Source organism: Sceloporus occidentalis, unplaced genomic scaffold, assembly GCF_023333645.1.
Source record: "Sceloporus occidentalis isolate IW3139 unplaced genomic scaffold, rSceOcc1.0.p SCAF_16, whole genome shotgun sequence".
In the NCBI taxonomy this organism is placed as follows: domain Eukaryota; kingdom Metazoa; phylum Chordata; class Lepidosauria; order Squamata; family Phrynosomatidae; genus Sceloporus; species Sceloporus occidentalis.
The window spans coordinates 14,652,741-14,675,398 of NW_028316996.1; the positions used below are offsets into that span (position 1 = coordinate 14,652,741).

Sequence of the window (22,658 nt, forward strand, 5' to 3'; positions counted from 1 at the left end):
AAATGGCTTTGTAAACTTTCCAGACAGATGTCAATGACTCGGTTTCTCACTTGTTTTTAAATTTATTGTTCTACTTTTTGAGACCTCTTAGCCATCTTCAATTTGCAAAACAGGTTTTATTTCATTGATGTTTAGATTCAGTGGGTTTGGCAATTATCAGGCCTGGGTGTGAAATTATCAATTCAATATGGTTATTTATTTAGTAACTATAAGGGGCAATTACTTTTTCACATGTGGCCAGGTAGGGTTGGACAGGTTTTTTTTACTTTTATACATGAAATTATTTAAAAAATGGATTTTGTGTGTTCTTGGGTTATCTTTGTCTAATATTAAATTAGTTTGATGAGCTGAAATATAAGTGTGGCCATTATGCAAAAAATCAGGAAGGGGCCAAATACTTTCAGAGCACAGTATAAGTGAATTAATGTTCAGGGGATAAGGGACCATATAGGACAGCTTACCGTGAATTGCAGTTAATAAGTTTTGTTTAAAATCATTGGCAAGGGACGTCTAATAGATTGCTTGCCACACAGTTCCTCAACTTAGTAACCTGTACTACCACCTGTTTTTTTTTTAGTCCAACCTACTTGACAAACACCCTGACTTCCTATCTTACTACCTGTGTTAAACAATAAAATGTCTCAGTCTTAATCAGCCACCTGGACTAATTAGACTATGGAGGAACAAACTTCATTAGCATTGCCATAAATAATCATTTGTGTGGTGTTTGAGCAGGGAAAATAATTTATGATATCACAAGACTGACAACAATGGCAGCCCCCAAGAATGAGGCTAAACAAGGCTTAATAAACCCGGGGGGGTGGGGTTATCATGGCAACTAGAAACCACTTCCTGACACCTAGTACTTTGTTTATGCCTCTGCCTAATCCTTTTGTACCGTGTTTATGCCCGATTGTGTATGAGATTGACAATCGTGACCCTGGCTGGGGCTGCCATTGTGAATCCGGCACCCTCTACTTTCTTGTGGGGGCATGGAGAAGCGTGACCCTGCTGGGATCCTCACAGCCGTCGGAGCAAAGTCCCGGATTCACGATGGCAGGTCTGTATGTGAGCATATACAAGTGTATACTGTAGTGTCAGAGTCCGTATGTGTGTAAATACTGTGTATAGTGCTGGAGTCAGTCTGTGAGTGTGTGTACACTGTAGTGTCAGTCAGTGTGTATGTGTTTACATGTATCGTGCTAGAGTCTGTGTGTGTGAATGTATAGTGCCAGACTCGGTATGTCTACTGTATCGTAGTGCCAGATTCAGTGTGTATGTGTGCATAGTGTGTATGTTGTTGGATTGTGTGCGCATGTGTATAAGAGTGTGGTGTAGGTTACAGTATGGCATTAGCATGAGTGTATATGTCAGCACATAGTGTGTATATTAGTGTGTGGTGTTAGCATGTGTGTACACGAGTGTAGAATGTTAGTGTGTGTTACTGTATGGGTGTGTAGTGTGTAAGAATAATGGATAACATACAAGCTTTATGGTGTAAAGTACCCCTTGTCATGAAGGGGTTAACTGCAGTACTGTACAGAGTAGTGCAGCACTGAAAAAAGGTGTGTTTTATGTTGTATTGTTCCAATAAACACTCTTTAACTGCAGACCAGGGAGTAATAAATGAAAAGAAAAACACTGAAAAAATAGTTGGCTCCCAAATTTTTTGGCTGGCTCCTAGATCTAACCCAAATTTGATGACTCCTTGGCTAAAGGAAGTTAATTTCAGACAAAATTATATAAAACCAGGTTTTTCACATTTCTAACCTACGTTACTATATACAACATTGCATTTTTTGCTCAAGGAGGAACATTTTCCATGGTACGTCCTCTTTAATCGCAGCAACAGCCAATTTCCAAGATAACCTGCAAATATAATAGTTTGTGGAGGAGTATTTTAAGACAACCTCACAGTAGTGTTCTCGAGAGCATGCTAAACATCTTTAAAACCTCTCTTCCCCATCCTTACAACAGGCAGATATTTTACAGCCGCAGTCACGGCACGCACAACTTTCAGTATTGTAATTACCCATTGGAGCTTTGCCTAGTCTATTATTTCTTAAACAGGCCCTTTGCACAACTGAAGTACACTGGCAATGAGGTTAATTACAGTATATTATGTGGAAGGCAAGAAATAGCCCCAAACTAGCATCTTAATACAGTTAAGTGAAAGCGTCTTTTTTTTTTTCTTAATTCCCTGTCTAGTTTTATCAGATATAACGGAAGGCTACTTTTGTTTATTGGGGTGTTGAGACAAGGGGATTTATGAAACTTTTTACGTGACAGAGCTATTAACTTGAGTAAATAGTTTTGAATTTATTTACAATATTTAAATAAGCATATTTTCTGTTTATATACACATTATTGTGACTTTTACAGTTGTGTTGACAGCAAACTCCTAGGCATTAGGGACACCAGAGAGGAAGAAGGGACTGTCGTAATACCAATAGAGGAAGATATGATTTAGCAATCAGTGAATGCTTTACATTCTAAAGCAAAAACTCTGGTATTGTAATTAACTGGGAAGGGAGCAGTTATCGTGGATATTAAAAAAGATCTCATATATGTGGTATGCAATGTAATTCTGAAAGGTAAGAAGATAAGTAATAATGTCAATGTGAATACAACCAGACAAAACCATTGCTGGCCAGTGAACAATAAATAAATGGCAGTTATTTGAAACACAACTGTGTTTTAAGGACAGTATTTCCATTTGCCCTATACTTTTCCCCAAGTGCTTATAAATTGCCATAAATGTCCATAAAGTCCAGCCTTCTGTCGATTCAGATAGAGGAAAACAAAAGGCTCTGTTAGACTATTGCAGAGCAGCTCAAGAGAGTCACAAAATCCTCTCTCATGACTCCAAGGGCACAAAGATGAATCCCTGGATGATCCTTTGGATAATAGCATGCACAGTGTCTGCTTCAGCCACCCCCAGGCAATGCATTCCGGAGCTTTATGGCCCTCACTGTAAATAACTTTGTTCTAGGTTTCACAAAACGCCGCTGTTCCTCTAATAAGGAAACTTAGTGGCCTAAAAGACGACTGAAGAAAGATGTAGATTCATCATAGATGTGATAAACCACAAAGTGAAAGATAAGCAGTAACTTTTATTGATACAATCATTTAACAAACTTTCATTTTCCAACTACTAGTAATTCCTTTGGAAACATCAGAAAAAAATATACAAAGGATCAGGTAACGGACAAACTCTGCTCTAGCACTAGTGCGTCAAAAACAAGACTTAAAAAGTCATAGATTGATCAGAATGCGAACAGTCGTTTTTAGAAATCCAGCCATCTTCTAATGCTTATGAATCATCAAAGTAAACTATACCTGACCCCACTATCAGCAGACATGTAAACTGTCAGATTTTCCCCATAGTATACTACTGACTCATTTCCCTCATGTCATCAGTAGTGAAAATGAATCTACATGTTCTGTGCTGGAACTGGATTCTAGCAGGAAATATGACAGATTTGGATCGCGTTTGTAATACCTGTACCCTCAAAAACAAGAGTCCAGATAACCAAAAAGCGCTTTAAAAGCATAATGTGTCCTCTTTTTGCTGTGTATTACCGTAACTGCAGATCTCTCACTTGAAAAAAAATCCATTGATGTAATGTATGTGTGTGTATATATTCTTATCTGCATCACATGTGTGGTAGTCATACAGACACTATGATTGATTAAAAGTGAAGTAGCAGGGAGTAGGTGGACATCATATCCTCCAACATTTCAGATGTCCAAATCATGGTGTGAGTCAGGGAGGGCATGGTCAGCCCAGGAAGTGAGCACGGCCACCAAGAGGTGAACAGGAGATGTGGCCACCTGTCCGCCTTGTTCTAAATGGCCACCTTGCGATGCTAGCTTCGCAAGGAGGTTTTGTGCAAGATGTATTTGAGGTCTGTGCTGCTACATTTACCTGCTCTGCAGCTCCTCTCCTCCTCTGAGGTCCAACGATTCTAGCCACTGATTGGCTGCTTGAAGCAGCTTTTCAGGGGCAGGAAAGTTCTCCCATTTAAATAAATGGAAGCGCTTTGGCAGCATGCGCATGGGAGTCTGAACAGACCCCTGCCTGCAGCTTCCAATGAGCCCGTCCCGGTGCTGACCGGATGTCACTGTCCCTTTAATTAGAACATTCAAAACACCAGCTAAAACAAAGAACAAATTATATATGTAGTTATGTCAAGTGATTAAACAAATACATATAAGCTCACGGGCAATAAGTACAGTATATCAAGCGCCATGTCGTGACGCATCGCTGGAAAACACATCTCCTTCACGGAAAATAGCTAGAAAGGCAAATGCCTCTGGGGAGATCATGCAGAAGGGACACAATGGAGACCTCTCGGTTATCATTTGGTGGCTGGAGTGTCCCTTTAACAGCATGAGTTTCAGGCATTTTTTCCCAGACACACAATTTCACATGTTGCTAAGAGGCACACGTAAAGTGTAGCCCTGCAGAATGTGGGATGTATAAACAGAAGGAGATCATGCGGCACATGCTTCTGTATACTGCAGGGCAGCACCTGTCAGCAACATGCAAAGTTATATGGAAACAATTACCTATGTTTTCACCCCAACACACATAGAGCATGCAGGAAAAAAATGATTGACGTTGTCATGTGCGCTCCTCCTTCGCTTTTCCAGCACACACAGCACCCAGTTACAGGCCTGTGCATGTTAAGCTGCCACACGCCCCAATAAATGGGGAATTTGCAGGTACAGCTAATAGGCGGGATATAAGACCGTTTGTTAGGACTGTCCCAGATATTTGGAGCTGTTGGCAGCTATGCGACCGGAATCTCCCTGAACACAGATACTTGACAAGGTGATGAGCACTCAGCGGCTTTCCCCCTTGCGTGTTTCCTTTAGGGTTTACTCTCTACAGGCAATTTATTTACAGTTTTTCGCTTCGCTTGGCCTGGTAACCAAATGATGTATTTTAGAGGAATGCTGCGGGAACATCAGGGACATACGCAAAGTAAAGCAAGGTTTTCATTACAGAAATCATTCATACATTTACTGATACATTTACTGAGCCTCATTCAATAGATTGTAAGCTCAAACGGCCCACTTCTCTTTATGTATCAATTTGTTAAATATTTTTACTCTCCTCTAACAACGCTACGGAATAAACTGGCGCTATAAAAACGTCATGTTATTCATACTGACTGGTCGTTCCCAGTAACAAGCGTGCTGCTCCGCCTGGCTGTTATTTTGGTAACCCTTAATCGATGATTAATGCGTGTTTTATTGGTTAATTCGTGCGCCTTTACATGTCGGATACAGTGACCGTCGCTCTGCTTACCTCACCGGAAAACGTAACTTGTTCCTTGTTCCCGGCACCCCCAGCACGGCCAAGCTGCAGCGGCGGGGGGGGGGGGGCTATCCCGTGCAGCCAATCAGAAATCATAACTGGCTGCGTGACATCACACCACCTAGCAACTGGCGGCAGGTTCAGGACTGGTCTCCCAGTCTCCCAAGAGCAGCTAATCTACCAATCAGACGTGGCGGATGTGACGTTTTTGGCAGCGACGTCCCGGGAAGTGTGATGTGGCTGAGAGGAGAGCACCATGGTGAGCTGATTGTATTATGTGGGAAGAAACCTGCAGAGTGCTGTGTTTAAAACCGGGTTGGGTATTCGGTGGGTTCGTTGCCGTGGCTGATGATGCGTAATACGAGTGCATAGCTGTTAGAGTTTTGGGTATTGAAAGAAAGTTCATATGGGATTATGCTTATATCAGCAGAGAGTCACGTTTATTTTCCTCGTGCGGTTTGTAAATCGTGTATACGTGTTATGATTACAATATACATGGCAGTGCCAGCTTGTGATCTTATTACTGTCAGGCAGTCTACAACCGGTACTTAAAGAAGAGTACGTTAACATACTCTGATTACTTTTCTATCAACGTGAAAAAAAACCTGAAGTGTGAGGTACAAATTGCAGCTCTGCAGCTGCTCTGTTAGATGATTTGTGCCATTGATTGGCAGAAGCCAATAAGTGTCAGGAAAGGCCTCGCTGACATTTAGGTAGTTACGAGTGTTATGATCCAAAACAGCAAATAATTAAGCGTTCTTTTTGTTAAGGTAATCATTAATTTATAAAGAATTGGGCACAGTCTGTACACTACTGTTTCAAAAGTTTGGGGTCGCTTAGCTGTTTTAATAGAAAATAAGAACATTTCAAACTGTAACATTGCAAAAGGGGTTTTCTAATGATCAATAAACCCTTGCATTAGCGAATGCAACATGTCATCGGAACACAGGAGTGATGGGCGTGATAAAGAGCCTCTCTACACCTATGGAGATATTCCATTAAAAATTAGCCGTTTACAGCTACAATAGCCATTTACAACATTAACACCATCTGCACTGTATTTCGTATCCGTTTGTTATTTTAATGGTGAAAATTAGCTTTTCTTTCAAAAAACACAAACATTTAGTGATGCCAAACTTTTGAACTGTAGTGTATGTGAATTGAATTGCATGTCATCTTATTCCCTCCCCGCTACCTATGATCAATCTTGTTTACATGCCCAACAAGCTAGCATTCCAACCGTAAAACAGATCACTTATGGATTGAGTGTTAAGTCTGTTTGCTTAATAGCCAAATGTACTCAATCTGGGGTATAGTCACAAATTGGGTGTTTACTAAATGGAGAGATGTGGTTCCATCTCCCTCGTTGACAGGTTTCTCAAGCAAGAAGAGCTGTGTTGGTCCTGCATAATGTATAATTCACTGGGAGAGTGGACTTTGAAGAAGTCTCGCTGATTTAACAATGCTTTATATAGGGTCAGTCAAGCTCCACCTACAGCTGGGGTTGACCCTTCATGATGTATAGTGAAATAAGGTTAATAGGCCCCAAAGTGTTGGTAGTTTTAATTAAAGTTGCAGTTTTATTTCACTGACTTCACTTTAGATTATGAAGAGCCACCACTGAAAAAGATGTAATGTGAAAAAAAGTTTTGGGGGCCCCAGCAGTCTCTTCACCAAGAGCCACGAGAAATTAAAGAGATTGCTCGGCTGTCGTGCATTAAAGTGCATATGATGGCTGGGGTGTCCTGTTAATGTAGTCATGTTTATTGGCCTCAAGTAGTTTTTCTTTTATATTATGTGGTATTGTTTTTTTTGCTGTTTATTTAATGATTATCTATCTATTAAGAAACTAGTTGTGGAAAAGAGCTTTCGTGCAATGAAGGTACTGTGTATAGAACGCAGGCTGAATGTGTGATGTGTGATGTTGAAAGTAAACATTCAAATATAAAAGGAATGTTAACATTTTGTCCTTGTACAGCTAATAATGATAAAGCATCGCCGAATAGAGTTGTGCACCAAGGTTTTGCTTGGCGTGAACAATGAAATGTATGCTGAAGTTCCACATAGACACACAACGGAGCATGTTTTCAGGATATCCTGAATTATGTACAGGTGAATCCATCAAAATACAGAAATACTCATTGATTAGTGTTGATTGTGTCTTTATTGAGGATATCCTGAAAATCTGCACAGATGGGAATCCTGGACAGTGGAACTGAAAACTGCTGGCTGCATTAAAAAAAAAAAAAGGAAATATTTATATCCTGTTAATGGTTTATTTCATTTTTTATGATGCTGACTGAGCATCATGGCAGGTGATCTCCCTGTTGCCCTCCCATTGGATTTAAAAAGCTTTATAGTACCCTGCTGCTAAAAAAGTTAAATCCCAAATGAGTATACACAATTTGCATGTATATTTTATCCTTCAGCTATAACAAGGCTCAATATACTGGACCTGCACACATCTTGAAGTTTATACATCTGTCTGTGTATAGCTCCTAATATATCATTTATATTTGCCATATTCTACTCAGACAGTGGAGATACGTCTTCTCTGGTGACTGTTTGTGTCTTATATTTGCATTTGCATCTTATGCTCTCTTGTATATCATTCGTAGCCACTATTCAGTTATTGTTAAAGGCACGTTATTAAAGTACTCTCTCAGCGCTTTAATATCCATTTTTCTAAAAGGAACATAAAAAAGTAATTCACCTGGCACACAAGTTGCAGTCCTTCAACATCAGCTGCCCTCTTTGTCCATGAACCCACTGATTGGTTGCTTGCCACTGATTGGTTGCTTGCCACTGATTGGTTGCTTGCCACTGATTGGTTGCTTGCCACTGATTGGTTGCTTGCCACTGATTGGTTGCTTGCCACTGATTGGTTGCTTGCCACTGATTGGTTGCTTGTTCGTGGTGGGAAAGTGCTCTCTTTGAGGTTAGTGGCAGCACTTTCTACACATGTGCCCTGAACACACTCCTGCAAGTATATCATGTTGAGGGCTGAACTCATCTCCTGGAAAGGGGCAAATGCACATAGGACTGTGCAAAATGTACCACATAAAACAGTCCTATCCATGCAAGTGCCCCTTTAAACCACTAGAGTTTGTCTTTGGTTATTCCAAAGTAAAGAGAGGATTGTGGGAGTTGTAGTTCACCCAACAGCTGGAGAGCTACCATTTGGTAATGCTAGCATCTGGTGCTGTATTAGATCATGTAAAATGAAGTTATTATCATCAAAGCACTTGCCTGGGGGCCTGTTATCCCATTTATTTTGAACAAGGCATTGCATGCCACTTACAGCAAGGAGCAGTAATCTTACAGTGTGTGTAAATAGCCCCCTTCTGCAATTTCAAATGTGTTTACCTTTTTTATTGCTATTTGAAGTCCCATGAAAGCAGGAAGCATGGGGAGGATGTGGTGGTAAAAACTGCAAAAAAGTGAAATATCTGCCAGATGTCCTAAGATCTGCAAGCTAACCCCGTGCCTTCCATTGTGTTGGCCCTTTTTCCCCTGACCATGGTAGTTTGCTGATTCTTGTTATGCACTTACATTTATCTGAAGCAGATGGCATTAAAGTATTCAAATAACCTTTACAAAGGATTTCCCTTAATACTGCTGCGAGTTCATGGAGAAATAGCTACTACCGCCAACCCCTGCTTTAGTAAATGGCGGGTATACAAATTTACTTATGTATATAATAGAAGCATAAAATATGTATATGCCAGGAGACCAGCCATCTTTAATTCATCTTTAATTCATAATAAATAAGTTTTTTGTCGCCTTCTGCCGCATTTTTGACCTTTTTTCGAACTGAAACTAAATCAAGGCTAGTCGTGTTACCTGCATATTTGGGAGCCAGAAGCTGCTGCACTACCTCTGTGCATCGTGTGATGTTACACGACCCTGCTGATAATGCTGTCTCTGTATAGAGTAGTCTGTCATACACATGAACCGGCTTTGTACAAAACCAGTTGTCTAGCAGGTGACACCCTAACCCCCAGAAAGTTGCCACAGTGACCTGGAGCCTAGGCTTCTTCGAGCCCTCAGCTAAATGTCCCCAAAACAATTATACTGACTGAAAAACAAACTGATTATATTTTATTTATATAAAGCCAACAAGTTACACGGCGCTTTTTATGACAAAATTAGAATTGATGAAATAAGGTAAAGAGGGCCCTCCTAACAAGCTTCGAATCTAGAGGCGATTCGGTATGGAGAAAGGGAGAGGGAGTGCTGTAGATGGATTTTGGGGACCAAGAGAAATCTCCCTAGAATTAAAAGACAGAATGCAAAGATTTGGACTAGTTCAGTTGAACATGGTGGGTGAGATGATGCCAAATAGCTCAGAAATTCCCATACTGGATACAAAGGGACAAAGGGTTAATTTAGCACAGAAACTGGAAAATTATGTATACAATGGCATGAATTGAGAAAAGAAAAGAAAAGAAAAAATGGAGAACAGACTTCTAATCGATTGAATAATAAGGGTAGCATGGGGGTAACGTGAGGTATAGTAAGTAGCTTTGTGTAAACCCGGAGCATCGGAATATGTTCATACATTTCCAACCATTCTGATGATTAATAAATATTCTGCACAGCACTGTCGGCTTGCATTCTAGGATGGGAAAGCAGTGACTAAACTAAACTTTAGTTAAAAAAAAAAAAAATACAAACAATATTGCGTCATTTAACAGAAGTTTATGCAATTTTTAATATATCGGGGATGTTTTTAATTAAAACAGTGTCTGCGTTGTGCAACCTGACATCTGTATATGGTTACCTATCGTATAATGTGTGCTGGGATTGTTGAATTGAGCTATAATGTATGCTTTTATTCATTTCAGTAGATGTATATATGTATTTGAGCATATCTGTTTAAGATTAAATATGGCAATGTTTATATGTGGTTATACTCTTATTTTTACATATTTCCCCAGTCTGTATGAGTACAAATTGAAAGCATGGAAGGGATGCTCTAGTATCCTATGCAGCCTCGCCGACAAAGAACGCAGATTAAAGCAGGGATCGACAAATTTGTTTTGGATCTAGGAGCCAAAAAATGTAGGAGCCGAGTTTTTTTTCTTCCTCAGTCATGTTCTTATTTTCCTATATTAACCACGATAGGCAGTAAAAGGATGTCTATTGATCAATACAACATCACACTTTTCTTCGGTGCTGCAGCGCTTTGTAAGGTACAGTTAACACCTTCATAACAAAACTCAAGTTTAACCATTATTCTTACACTAACACCATACAGTAACACACACACATGCTAACATTTTATGCTCACAAACACTAACACTGTACATTAACACACACGCTAACATTCTACGCTCATGTACACACATGTTAACACTAATACACACACTATTTGCTGACATGTTAATCTCATACTGTCACATACACAACACCATACATGCTAATGTTATGCACATGCACACACTCAATCTGGCACTAAAATACAGTAGACATACTGACTGACTCTGGTACTATACGTGTGTATACACACACATGCGCACACACTGACTCCAGCACTATAAATATACACAAGCATACACTACTCCCCCCCCCCCCCCACCCACCACCTCATAGAGACCTGCCCCGCCGCTGCCTATCTGCAGGAAAGCATAGGGTGCTGGAATCACGATGGCAGCCCTAGCCAGTTTTTACCCCCTTGTGCTGCAAAACCTTGGATGCCAGGAAGTGGTTTCTAGGAGATCTGGCCCCTGGGATTTATCGAGCCCTGTGTTAAAGTACTATTTAATCGATTTTGTATTCATTAAACTTGTCACAAAATTACATGCTTACAGCAAATGACTCTCCCAGCCAGGGCCTGGATGTAGTTGGCCTTGCTGTTACACACATAACATCCTGTAAATGACTTATTTACTATATTTTGTTTCCAATTAAAACATGGACCATACATTTGTGTAGTGGCATATTGGTGGATATTGGTGAAAGTAATTTCGCAGAAGAGTAACGTTCAGTTCACAGGGCACTAATTGCGTCCTTTTTCCAATGGAAAAGAAGAGTGCATTTTGGTTAATTCTTTAACTCTCTAATAGCTTGAATTAATGTGTTGTTATTCTGATACAATCTATATGGTAAATATGTTTAATACAAATAGTTTTATGTACCTGAACTGACATTTTTCCTCCCATATCTATTTTCTGATCAAAACCTTCTGTAATTTGTTTGACTTTTATTTTAGGACTCAATTTAAATCCTGTTCAGTGTAAGTCACAGACTTTGGAATGTATTCTACCACCAGTGACTTTTCCAATTACTCTTTGTAGGCAAAATATTGTTGTTGGAAAATGCATACTCTCTAACCTGAAGACCTCTAAATCCATTAACATGGTCAGGTTTCCCTTGGCACTCTTTTTCATTTTTTTTCTTTTTGTGTTCACCGTGGAAGTTGTTGCCCAGAGGTACCATAAATACTTGGTCCATGTCATCTTTCAGTTGTTTAATTGGTCGTGATGACAAGATGCACAATGCTAGCTTGTACATCTGTTGTTGACCCATTCAGGGAATGTAAAACAACAGAATATCTTCTTTCCTTTCCCGTTCCAGCATGTGGTCTGAAAATTAAAAAATAATAATTTTTGCTAGTGTGTCCAGTTTTTAATCCACGGTGGAGTCTATTTTGCATATCGTTCTAAAGGGCAGGATTCATTCTACATATACACAGTCATACAACAATCTTGGTGGGCTCCTAACATATTGTGCTATTTTGTATTTCCCGCTATGGGTGTATATTTCTTGTTCCTAATAAACATCAAGCAGGCTTACAGGCCAGTTTGTCCGGGTCTTAACTTATCTGCAAGTTTGTCAGCTGCTGATATCAGATCTGATAGGCTTTATTAAAGGAAATCTAATCTTACAGCTGTACGTAACTTTATTAGTTATTAGATGTATTAAGTAGACGTTTCATGCTGTCTTCTTGATCGGTATATTGAATGTCTATAAAAAGTCACTACGCTGCCCTCATCACCAGAGACAATATGTATAGACACTGAATTCCTGCTTGATCGCAAGCAGTGAAAATCTTTCAGAACTACCTGTCTGGCAAATAAATTCTATTCTATCCTGGTTCCATTGAGCTTCCTTTATTCTTGTGCAACATGGACATGTAGTAAACATTAACTATTTCATTGTCAGCAGATACACTGGTCTTGTTATATAACTGTGCCCAGAAGTAATGGAAGTACATGTATTGCCTTAAGAATCTCTTGTTGTCAGAAAATGGCCCACAGGTTAATCTCAGCTGCTTCTAAATTTTTTTTATTTATTTTTTTTGAGGGGGGTTGACTATTGTCTTGTATTACTGGTAGGTATACTTTATATATAAAAGTTGGTACGTAGCTATTGGTTTTGTGCTATACCCAACAATGTAATGATGCTGAGATTGTGGGATCCTACGGGAAAAGATTATCGGAATGTTTTCGTGTTACGGTTTTATGGCAGAAGACACTGCGTCTACTGACACCTTGGACTGTTGCTTTGCACTGACTTTTCTCATGATAAGAATGTAGGTACTTCCTGAACACAAACATTAAAATCTCAAGTGGACGAAGATCTTCTGAGTTGAGCAAAGAAGCTAGAAGAAGAGTGATAGGAAAAATGAGAGATAACATATGTTATGCTAGATAATATTTGAAGCCTCAGGAAGTGAGCAGCTTGAGACTGCTTCGGAAGATTAGCTTGTTAGCCAGGGAAACGTATATTGTATTAACTCGGTATCTCTCCCTAAGATGGAAGTTGGCCTTTTGAACAGATACCTTTTAGACATCAAGTATTTCTTATTTAGCTGGTGCTAGTGGAAGGTGTTGCGAGGGACGAAGGGCGAAAAAAGGACGAGATATCTTAAATATTAGGAGCACTTGGAGAACCCATATCCCCCCCTACATAGTGAAAACACTGTCATATCCCGTTGGGATGGTGGATGATAAGCAGGGCTTCGCTTTATGGTATTGCTCACCCTAAATGATGCTGTATTGAAAAGCATAATATGATAGAACCTTTGTTTTTTTATAAATAAATGCCTCATCCTATCTCTTTGTGCGTCCTTTACTTTACTGGGGGAAGGTGTATGAACGCGTATGCATGATTGAGGGAACGAATGAATGTGACTGAATGAGTATTTGTAAATGTGAATGAATGAATGTGTGTGATAGCATGGATGCGTTAGTGGTTCGGAGCATGGCACAGGGAGGTTGTTTGAGGCTATGATGCCACAGACAGGCTGTTTGGGGACAAATAGGGCATCTCCTATGCTTGGGTAGGTCCTGTGGATGCAATCTGGGTTCCAGGGCTGACATGATACTAAAGGGGAATGCAAGGGCATGAGGGGTGCTGGGTGGGGGCATCACATAAATCAGTACTAAGGAAGTCGGTGTGGCAGAACCTGTTCTGGTGTGTGTCGGTGTGGCAGAGCCTGTCCTGGTGTGTGGGTGTGGCAGAGCCTGTCCTGGCGTGTGTATTTGGTCATCTGTTTCCTGGCACTTTACTTTCTGTAGGAATAAATAGAACTATTTAATTTTTACTAATCCGGTGATAAAATGCCCTCCTGAATTTGTAGTTACTTCAGAGGAGAAAACCTTCTAGGCCCAGAAATCAGTGAGAGGAAAAGTAAAGGCTTTGTGTTATTTACTTAATTTCAATCTGCATATTTTATTAAGGGCCCGTGCACATATACATTTCAGATGAAGTGGCCCGCTGCAGAAAAAAAAACCTGGACACCCTTGTACTATGGCAATGGAGGTTCCTGAATAATTCTTCTCTTTAATCCCCTGGAATAGTAATCTGTCAAACTGAGCAGCCTCAATGAACCCTTTGCCGTGTAACGCTTTGTGTTATGCTTTAATAAAAAAAGAAATTCTGAAAAGCCCTTTTGTTAAGCAACTTATATACATTCCTTTGCAATTTGTCTAACTTGGTGTTGATAGGTACATCTGCCAATCCTGCTCAGGCATAAAGATCCAAGCCAAATATTTATTTCATTTTAATCAGATAAGACACAAGGTTATGATCTGCAAGGATGCTTGTGGCAGCAGCGCGGTGGTATCGGTTGCTTTGACGTCCTTCTAACCAGTGCCTGAGGGAAACCTGATGTTTTGTCTTCAGAGCATATCAAATGGTTAAGTTCAATTTTAAGTTGCCCATGCAGCATTGAAGAGGTCAAACAAAGTCAAAATGAAAGTGATCCACCACCACCCCTCCCCCAATCCATTCAGATAAAAAAAGGTGTTCTAATGGCACATTCTGCCTGTGAATCACAGGACGGTTACAGAATGTATTTAATTTGAGACCTTTAGCCGTTTCCTAACAGAAAGCTAATTCTGAACAGGCATTTTAACTAGTTCCACATAATAGACACCTCTGCTATAAAAGAATGCATATTAATTGACGGAGTACTTTAATATGTATTCTGCCAAAATAAAGCACTTAACTGCTGCAAAGGCTGCCCTCTTCCTCTGATACTTTTTGCTACTGATTGGCAGCTTCTCAATCATTGGCATGAAAGTGCACCTTTTGAAATCAATGGGATGACTGCGCACATGCTCACTCAGGACCCCTGCACGTGGCATTCACCAGGGCCAGTGCTGGAGGATGGGGAAAGGGACAAATGCATGGGGGGGGGGGCTGTTGATTCTGCAGAACGTGTTTATGTACATATGATGGCTGAAGTGCCTGTTTTATTTATTACGCCAAAATTAACATGATTAGACTCCTACTTGCTTTCTAAATTGCCTCATGTTAACCCTTGCATCTCATGTCAGTATGGTACTGAATATCCACCTCCATTGTGAAACGGGATTAGCCGATTATGTTAACATGCAGAAATAGCTTGTTCTACAATGCAAGAGTGATGCAAAATCCTACTAGAAATGATCCAACATAGTCTATCCCTCTTGAATGTCAGTATTCTTTTGAAGGTAACAATAGTTTTTATCTACCCTCTTGCTTTATTACTCTCTCACCACCACTACACCACAAAACATTCATGTTGGCAGTCCTTGCGTGCAAAAGGGTTGCATTACAGAAAAAATATGATACAAGTTGAAATGATATAAATGGGATGGATGTATCTGTTTTTTAGACTAGTAGGTCATTTAGGTGAAGGAAGGTCTTGCCATCCAAGTCATAAGCAAACCATGCATGTTCTTCCACTTATAGTGGTTAACATTGAGCTTCTGATCCAATGGCCGCCAATGATTGATGTGGCAAAGACTTTGGTGTTCTTGAATAAGAGAGACTAATGTTTTTGCTTGCTGTCGTTTCTTTATATTCCACAAAATAATTTTATAAATTGATAATTGGCAGTAAGCTCTGCTTCTTTCTCTCGGAAACGAGGTTAGAAAAATTGTAAAATTTTTCTGGGTTGAATATATTTTCAAGCAGTTGTATTAGCTCTCTGTGTGTCTGTGAGTTTGTTTGAATATTTTTATCTATATGGTCTGCGTTATCCCAAGTGGTATCTTGTAATTTATGGGATTCCTTTTGACTGTAAAAAGAAAAGAAAATCAACCAATGATTTTCAATCTGCTCAGTAAAGTTTGATTGCCAGTGACTGTTTTTGCAAAGTATATATACTGTCAGTACCACGTTCCAACATATGTGCATCACGTAATCTTAGTAACCAAATTGACATGGTGGATGATAAGCAGGGCTTCACTTTCTGGTATTGCTCACCCTAAATGATGCTGTATTGAAAAGCATATGATAGAACCTTTGTTTTTTATACAAATAAATGCCTCATCCTATCTCATCACCTTTGTGTGTCCTTTTCTGTGTTGGTGTTACCAGCATATGTTCTACCTAATCTGCTAAATTTAATACTAAATGCAGCATAAAATGCATTGTTCAAGTAATGTTAAACGTCAGAATTAAAATGACAGAATATACAAATGTTTGGTAAACATATCAGAGAGAGTGCAGTGAATGTTTTATCTACATGGAACAATACATTTTGTGTGTTTATTGATCTGTTTGATGTTTTTGTGTCCTCTTGACCAATGGTATGTTAAATAAGGTAATATCTTCCAGTACATGTCTTGCACTACGTTACAACCAATTCTTGCTATTCATGTCACCTCTATTTCTCTTTTCAGTCTGCCATTTTTAACTTCCAGAGTCTGTTGACAGTCATTCTTCTGCTAATATGTACCTGTGCATACATCCGATCTATATTTCCACAGCTACTTGACAAAAATAAAACTGGGTAAGTCAAGAGATATGTATTTGATTTTCACATGTTCAGTATAATGTATAGCAAATTATTTTACTCTTTTTTTGTATTGATAGAATAAGATTGAAAAATGTTTTTTTTTTTTTTTTTTAGTTATCAATTCTAGCTTTCCCTTGTGATCCTCAACAGCACTAATAAGTATGATGTAGTTCCTCCTCCTCCTCCAGGTAGTGTAGGAAGTCGGTAAAACCATCTCCTCCCAACTGCCCACTCAGTGTTTTGCTGCCCTAGTGCAGATAGGAGCTTAATTTCTCGGGATTGTGACTTCATGCGCACCATTTAACCCCTTAAACCCTAAACCCGTTGAAGACAATGCATTTTTAGCCCGTACATGAACGGGCTTTGTCGTTAAGGGGTTAAAGGCTTGTTTTCTCATACGCCAACTTCTAGATTCTTCAGGGTCTTTCTAGGAAATCGTCCTCAAAGTAAAAGTACTTGGAATAAAAAGATTCTTGCACAAGGAACATGCCAGGTCCAAGAGAATACTGGCAGGGAATTTATTAAATGCTTCAGAATAATTTTCAGTAATTTAGGAAACAGATTCCTGCTTATCCAGCCATGGCCATAGCATCTGCTTCAAGCTATTTTGTCTCGCCTCAGAGCATGAAGGTCCATCTTATGTAGGCTTCTTGTCAGATGAGGAGGGTGAACTCAAGGAGATCCATTATTCCATAGAAGCTGCAAACATTTCTTCTCGTAGGATGGAAGGGCTTTGCGGCTCCTCTACGTCTTACTTTGCCTCCATTCGAGGTTCCTCCCTTCATCTCTTCGTGTTGAATGTGGCGATCAATAGTTCTGCCATGTGATTTTGTGAGCTACGAGCCCTCCATTCCATAGTACCGCACTTACCTCCAGAATTGCTCCCCAACAGTATTTATTTTCCACCCTACTCAGAACATTGTGTTACCAACCTTCTGTCCAGCACACAAAAAAGTAGGAAAGAAATTACGCTGCATTCTTTAGACATCTATGTTTGGCAGATGAGTTTTGCGAGGAATCACGAGGGAAACCTTAAATTCTTACATCTTTGTATAAATAAAATCAAGACTGCTATATCTATAGAATATTTTTTCATTGGATAAAATGTCCATTTTGATCTTGCATTTAAATGTCATTGAATCCAGCCTATTTTGCTTGGTATGCAACTTACTTAGGTTTTTTAAATAAATAATGAAACCTAGAGTATTATATTTCAAGTGACTTTTCAGTGTTTCCATATTTAATCTGACAAGTTCAACATAAAACCTTTTAATTGTTTTTAATTTATTGCAGACTACTCGGCATTTTTTGGAAATGTGCAAGAATAGGTAGGTGTCACTTGGACATTCATCGATGCAAAATAAGTTATTCCTTTTGCATTTCAAGTTCATTTGAGTTTGCAGAATCTAATGTATCAAATATTTGCTACTACTATTTCCTTTTTCTCTACCTTATTTTTGTGATAAGGGGTTTTAGTACATATTGCCCAAGTGCAGATTTTCTGCTTTTTAAGCTGATGCTATTTATTTCTACTACTGCTTAAATGATAGTAAAAAAATAAAAAAAATAAAGTTCAGATCAAAATACATCCCTGTATATTTCAGTGTTGATATAATTGTAAACATATAAAACATCTTCTATACATTCTTTGTTTAGATCTTGCACTTTTCTCTCGTATAAGAAATCCATTTGCGTGAGTTCTCTTGTAGTTGGCAGAGATAGACACAGATCTTAACAATTAGTAAGCAGACAAGTAGAAAATTAAATGATACAAAAAATATTTTGGGTATTATCGTAATTGGCACATTATTTACATCAGTAACTTACCGTTACACAGGATTCACATCAGTATTTCAAATGGCATATTTTCTGTTTATAATTACCACTCCATCTCATTCATTAGTAACTCCTAATTATTCTCCTGTACCACTATTTACATTTTTCTCTTTAGATTGTAGACTGTAAGTCGAACCTTTTATCTTTTTATCTACCATATTTGCTCGGTTATAAAAAGACCCTGATTATTCTGCCTCGCTAACAAAGCTGTGAGATATGGGTTCCTGAGACCAACTGCAAAGTCTGTATTGACCAGTACTCACACAATGAAAGTTCAGCAGACAGTGTCAACTCAGCAAAACTGACATGTAGAAGAGGATCTCAGTAAAGTTTTAATCTTCAGGCTGACAATCCTTGTAAATATGTACAGATATGCAGGTGAAAAGACTGTAGTTCTTGCAGTATAATTAACAGCACCAGAATGAACCGGAAAGGGGAGGGGCTAGCTGAATACAACCTGACTAAGGGAGCCCAGCAGGGACATATAACATGAAAGCCAGTTGCAAACAGCATATAAATCAAAATACAAAATAAACCATTCATGAGACATGACACTGATTGTAAGACAACCCCCCAAAATGTGAATATTAATTTACGGAAAAAAGTCTCAATATAAGACTACCCTATAGGGAAAAAGTTTTACTAGTATATATTTATTATTGTAAGCTATTTTGACATGTTTAATAAAAACTACGAATGAGAAAAAATTATTTCCTTTTATTTGCCAATCTGCCCCCAGAAATGCCTTATACCCCCCTATGCGTTGCTCTGCCTCCCTAATAGGCCACTCTGCCCCCCCCCCTCCCCGACTTGCATCCCTAGACTTGTCCCCCATGCTTCAGACTTCCTGGTGTCTAGTGGACGTCTGCACGATGCGCGTAGACAACCTCTGCTGCCTGTTAGTTTTGGGGCTTATATGCCGAGCACTGGAAGGTCATGTCACGCCAGTGCTCTGTCATAGAAGCCCCGGCGAACGTGCCAGCAGCAGCAGAGGTCTGCACGCATCACGCACTTCAGCGGAAGCTTTGCTCAGAAAAAAACTTGTCTTATAATCGAGCAAATATCTATAGCTTTGCATTTTTCCCAAAATTAATTGAAGCAGAGGATGGATCTAATGCACGTCAATCCTTTTCATTAGCACTGCAACACGAAAGTGCCATATACACTAAAATTCTCTAATCAAAACAATGGTTTAAATGAAACTATTCCTCTATCAGATAAAATAATTTAAACTAGTACTTTATCCGTGTATTAAAACATTCTGTGCTTTTTGGGTTGAATAGCTTGTATTGTTGAGTTATATGTTGGATTGTCTTTTAAAGAGCAAAGCACGTGGATAGCATGGGTCACCACAGCAGATCACTTTACATTCTTCCAGTCCTTGACACAATACTGACTTTTGGACTGGAAAAATAGATGATGTGGGGGAAGTAAAATCTAATCTTTTAATCTGTACATGCATACTAGCAATGTGTAACTGTACCCTCTAACTATATGGTCAAAATTGTATCTGCCTACCACAGTACTGCTTACAAGGAATTGTTTACCTTTGATACTTTGGTCTTATATTCTAGGAAGCATGTCAGTCAGTGTTATAAACATTATTACATAAGTGAAATGTATATATGTAATGCATGTCCGGAATTGCTTTCCAGTTACCAAAAGCATTTCTTGGATTGGTTCCCTTTTTCTTGTTGGCTACATTTTGCTGCCTAAAAGTAAACATTTTATTAATATTTTAATTATTTGGCGCCACATTCACCACAATTTCTTTTTCTTTCCCTAGGTGAACGAAAAAGTCCGTATGTCGCAGTGTGTTGTGTGGTGATGGCCTTCAGTATCCTCTTCATCCAGTAGTTCCAGGATTACATCAACCTTCTGCTATATTGTCTAGATTTTGGATTTGTTAACTCATGAATATTCAGAAAAGGCTTTCTTGCCTGATATACAGTGGGTACCACAGAGCCAGTGTCCTAGGAGAAGGGCATGGGTCTCATGAAGCAAAATATGTAGATGGTTTTCACAATACAAAAATGTATAACCATGTGTGAGAGTACTAAATATTCTTTTAGTCAAAATCTTCACCTGGTATTGTCATCAAGAAAAGTATAGTAAATTATCTTAATTTATCCTTTGATGACCAAATCTACTTTCCTTTTGAACAGTACTTCAGTTTGCTAAATAAAAATGAGCCTTTTTCATACAGTTTTGTGTACTTGCTGTTTAAATATGCAAAGCATGGTTTTAAAATGTTTCTTATAATCCTAATTACAGGCCCCACGTGAGGTAATAAATGGGTTTGATTTATTTATAGCCCTCTGCTGGCCACATTCCGTGTATATCTTACTGCATGTATTCCAATTATTGCCTGTGTTCTTAAACAAGAGAAAATACATGCCGATAGGGACACATCTAAGACTAAGACATGCACACAAAACGACAACATATGTCACTTTCATTCCTTACCCATGTTTGCACTTGGCTTCTGTATTAAACAGGAAAGATGTAAGAGTCTACTCACGTTTCACGATTAGGGAGCCACAGTACGACTGAGTACCAGCATAAGGGTATTCTGGCTTTAAATAGCCAGGAGGGTCGGTCCTGGAATGTCAATGGTGTGGCCGGGTCCTTTGTTGCCATGAGTCGAGGGCCGCCTGATAAATATTTGAGGCTAGCATGTAGCAGCCTCACATTACAGGGAGCATACCTTGCTCCACCGTATACTGCGGGCAAAAGAGTGTGACCCATTTTTGAGCATGAGTGAAAAGCATGTATGTACCCATAGCAGATTCCCATTGGGCTGTAATCCTTCCAATGGATATTTCAGACCACTCAGACAAATTCTGAAATCCATGATCTTCTGTACCACATATTCTTCTACCTCGTCTATAACAACTGGGGCAGGTGGAGGAGGAATCCAATTGGAAAAAGGATTCGCAACTCAAGGCTTTAAGAAAGAGAAGTGAAAAACTGGGTGTAGATGACATGTAGAGGGTTGTCTTAACCCAACTCTTGTTAATAATCTCAGAATCAGATCACAGAATCAAAACTACCGTGATCACATTTCGTGATTTGTAATGATGTGTCTATTTTGTTTAATAATAATTGTTTCCTCTGCTGCAGAGTCTGGTGGACCACTCCAGCCCATGATTGGCATTACCAATGGTGTTTTGTGTAAAGCTGCTTGGCTATGGAAATCTATTTGCTGGGGCTCCTGATGCACAGTGCTTGGGCTAATGTTATTATCAGAGACAATTTGGAACTCTGTAGCAAATGATGCTAAATGTAATTTTATGTGCTACTCTCTTCAGCACTCTGTAGCCACTCTCTGTGAGTTGGCGTGGTCTACTGATTCAAGGTTGAGTAGTTGTAACTTGTAAATGCTTTTACTTTACAATAATAGCACTTACAGCAGACTGGGGCAAATATAACAGGGCAGAAAATTGTAGGAAGGGCTGCAGCCTATGACAGTGCCACGTTTCCATTCACTAAGCCATTTGGTGTGATCCATTCTACTGCCTTGTCTATGTCTACTGTTTGCCTATGGATATGGCTGCCTATGTGATTGATTTTATATACCTGTTGCAATGGGTGTGGCTGAAACGCCTTAACGCAATAATTAGGAGGGGTGTCTACATACTTTAAATAGTGTGTATAAATATATACATGTGCATGTGTGCATTAGTAGGATGCTCTGTAGGATTACATAATTTGCAATTCTAAATTATTATTTTCCTGCCATACAGTGGCAGTACTATCGGGTAAAGCCTTCTTCCCGGACAAGAAGACGCTACAGCAAAGAAAGGGTTAAAAGAGAGGAACCCTCCCCCCTTACCCATAAAGCCAGGCTAACCCTGAACGAGTCAGTTTTTCTTCTTGTCCCGTTCAGGGACGGACGGTCTACGGCAGGGGATGTTTCCCCGAAGATTCCTCGAACTTGTGAGCTGCACGGGTTGCTGCCTTGGGGGTCTTTATCCTCCGATTGCTCCCCGGGTGGTGAGCAGAGCAACGCTACGGAGGGGTTTGGACGGAGCAGATTTATTTGCCGGCTGTGCGCAGTTAGTGGAATGCACGCCCGGGTGGCGTTGCGTTCCACTGAAGATCCGATCGCGCTACTGCGCATGCGCATATCGGATCTTCTGGAGGGCGCCAAATTCAAACCTTTAAAAGGTTTGAAATCATCCTGTCTGTCTGCAGGGGCATTGTTCAGCACAGGATACCGTGTCACCAGCCCCCCCACACGGTTCAGAGGATTTGGAG

General features: G+C 39.6%; 1 protein-coding gene across 1 annotated transcript; it reads left to right on the forward strand.

Annotated features, from left to right (window-relative positions):
* Window positions 1-992: 992 nt before the first annotated feature.
* Window positions 993-20,255, forward strand: LOC149303060 (protein kish-A-like). The gene is made up of 4 exons (XM_089481819.1): window positions 993-1,106; window positions 16,447-16,556; window positions 17,856-17,890; window positions 20,185-20,255. Exons 1-4 carry the CDS (start codon window positions 993-995, stop codon window positions 20,253-20,255), a joined length of 330 nt encoding a protein of 109 aa, XP_089337945.1.
* Window positions 20,256-22,658: the final 2,403 nt, after the last annotated feature.

Bases quoted from the DNA above. Each gene is read 5' to 3' on its own strand.
- LOC149303060 (XM_089481819.1), top strand. From the start codon at position 993: ATGGAGAAGCGTGACCCTGCTGGGATCCTCACAGCCGTCGGAGCAAAG. The intron at 16,557-17,855 runs GTAAGTCAAGAG...AATTTATTGCAG, and splicing joins CTTGACAAAAATAAAACTGG to ACTACTCGGCATTTTTTGGA. The intron at 17,891-20,184 runs GTAGGTGTCACT...TTCTTTCCCTAG, and splicing joins TTGGAAATGTGCAAGAATAG to GTGAACGAAAAAGTCCGTAT.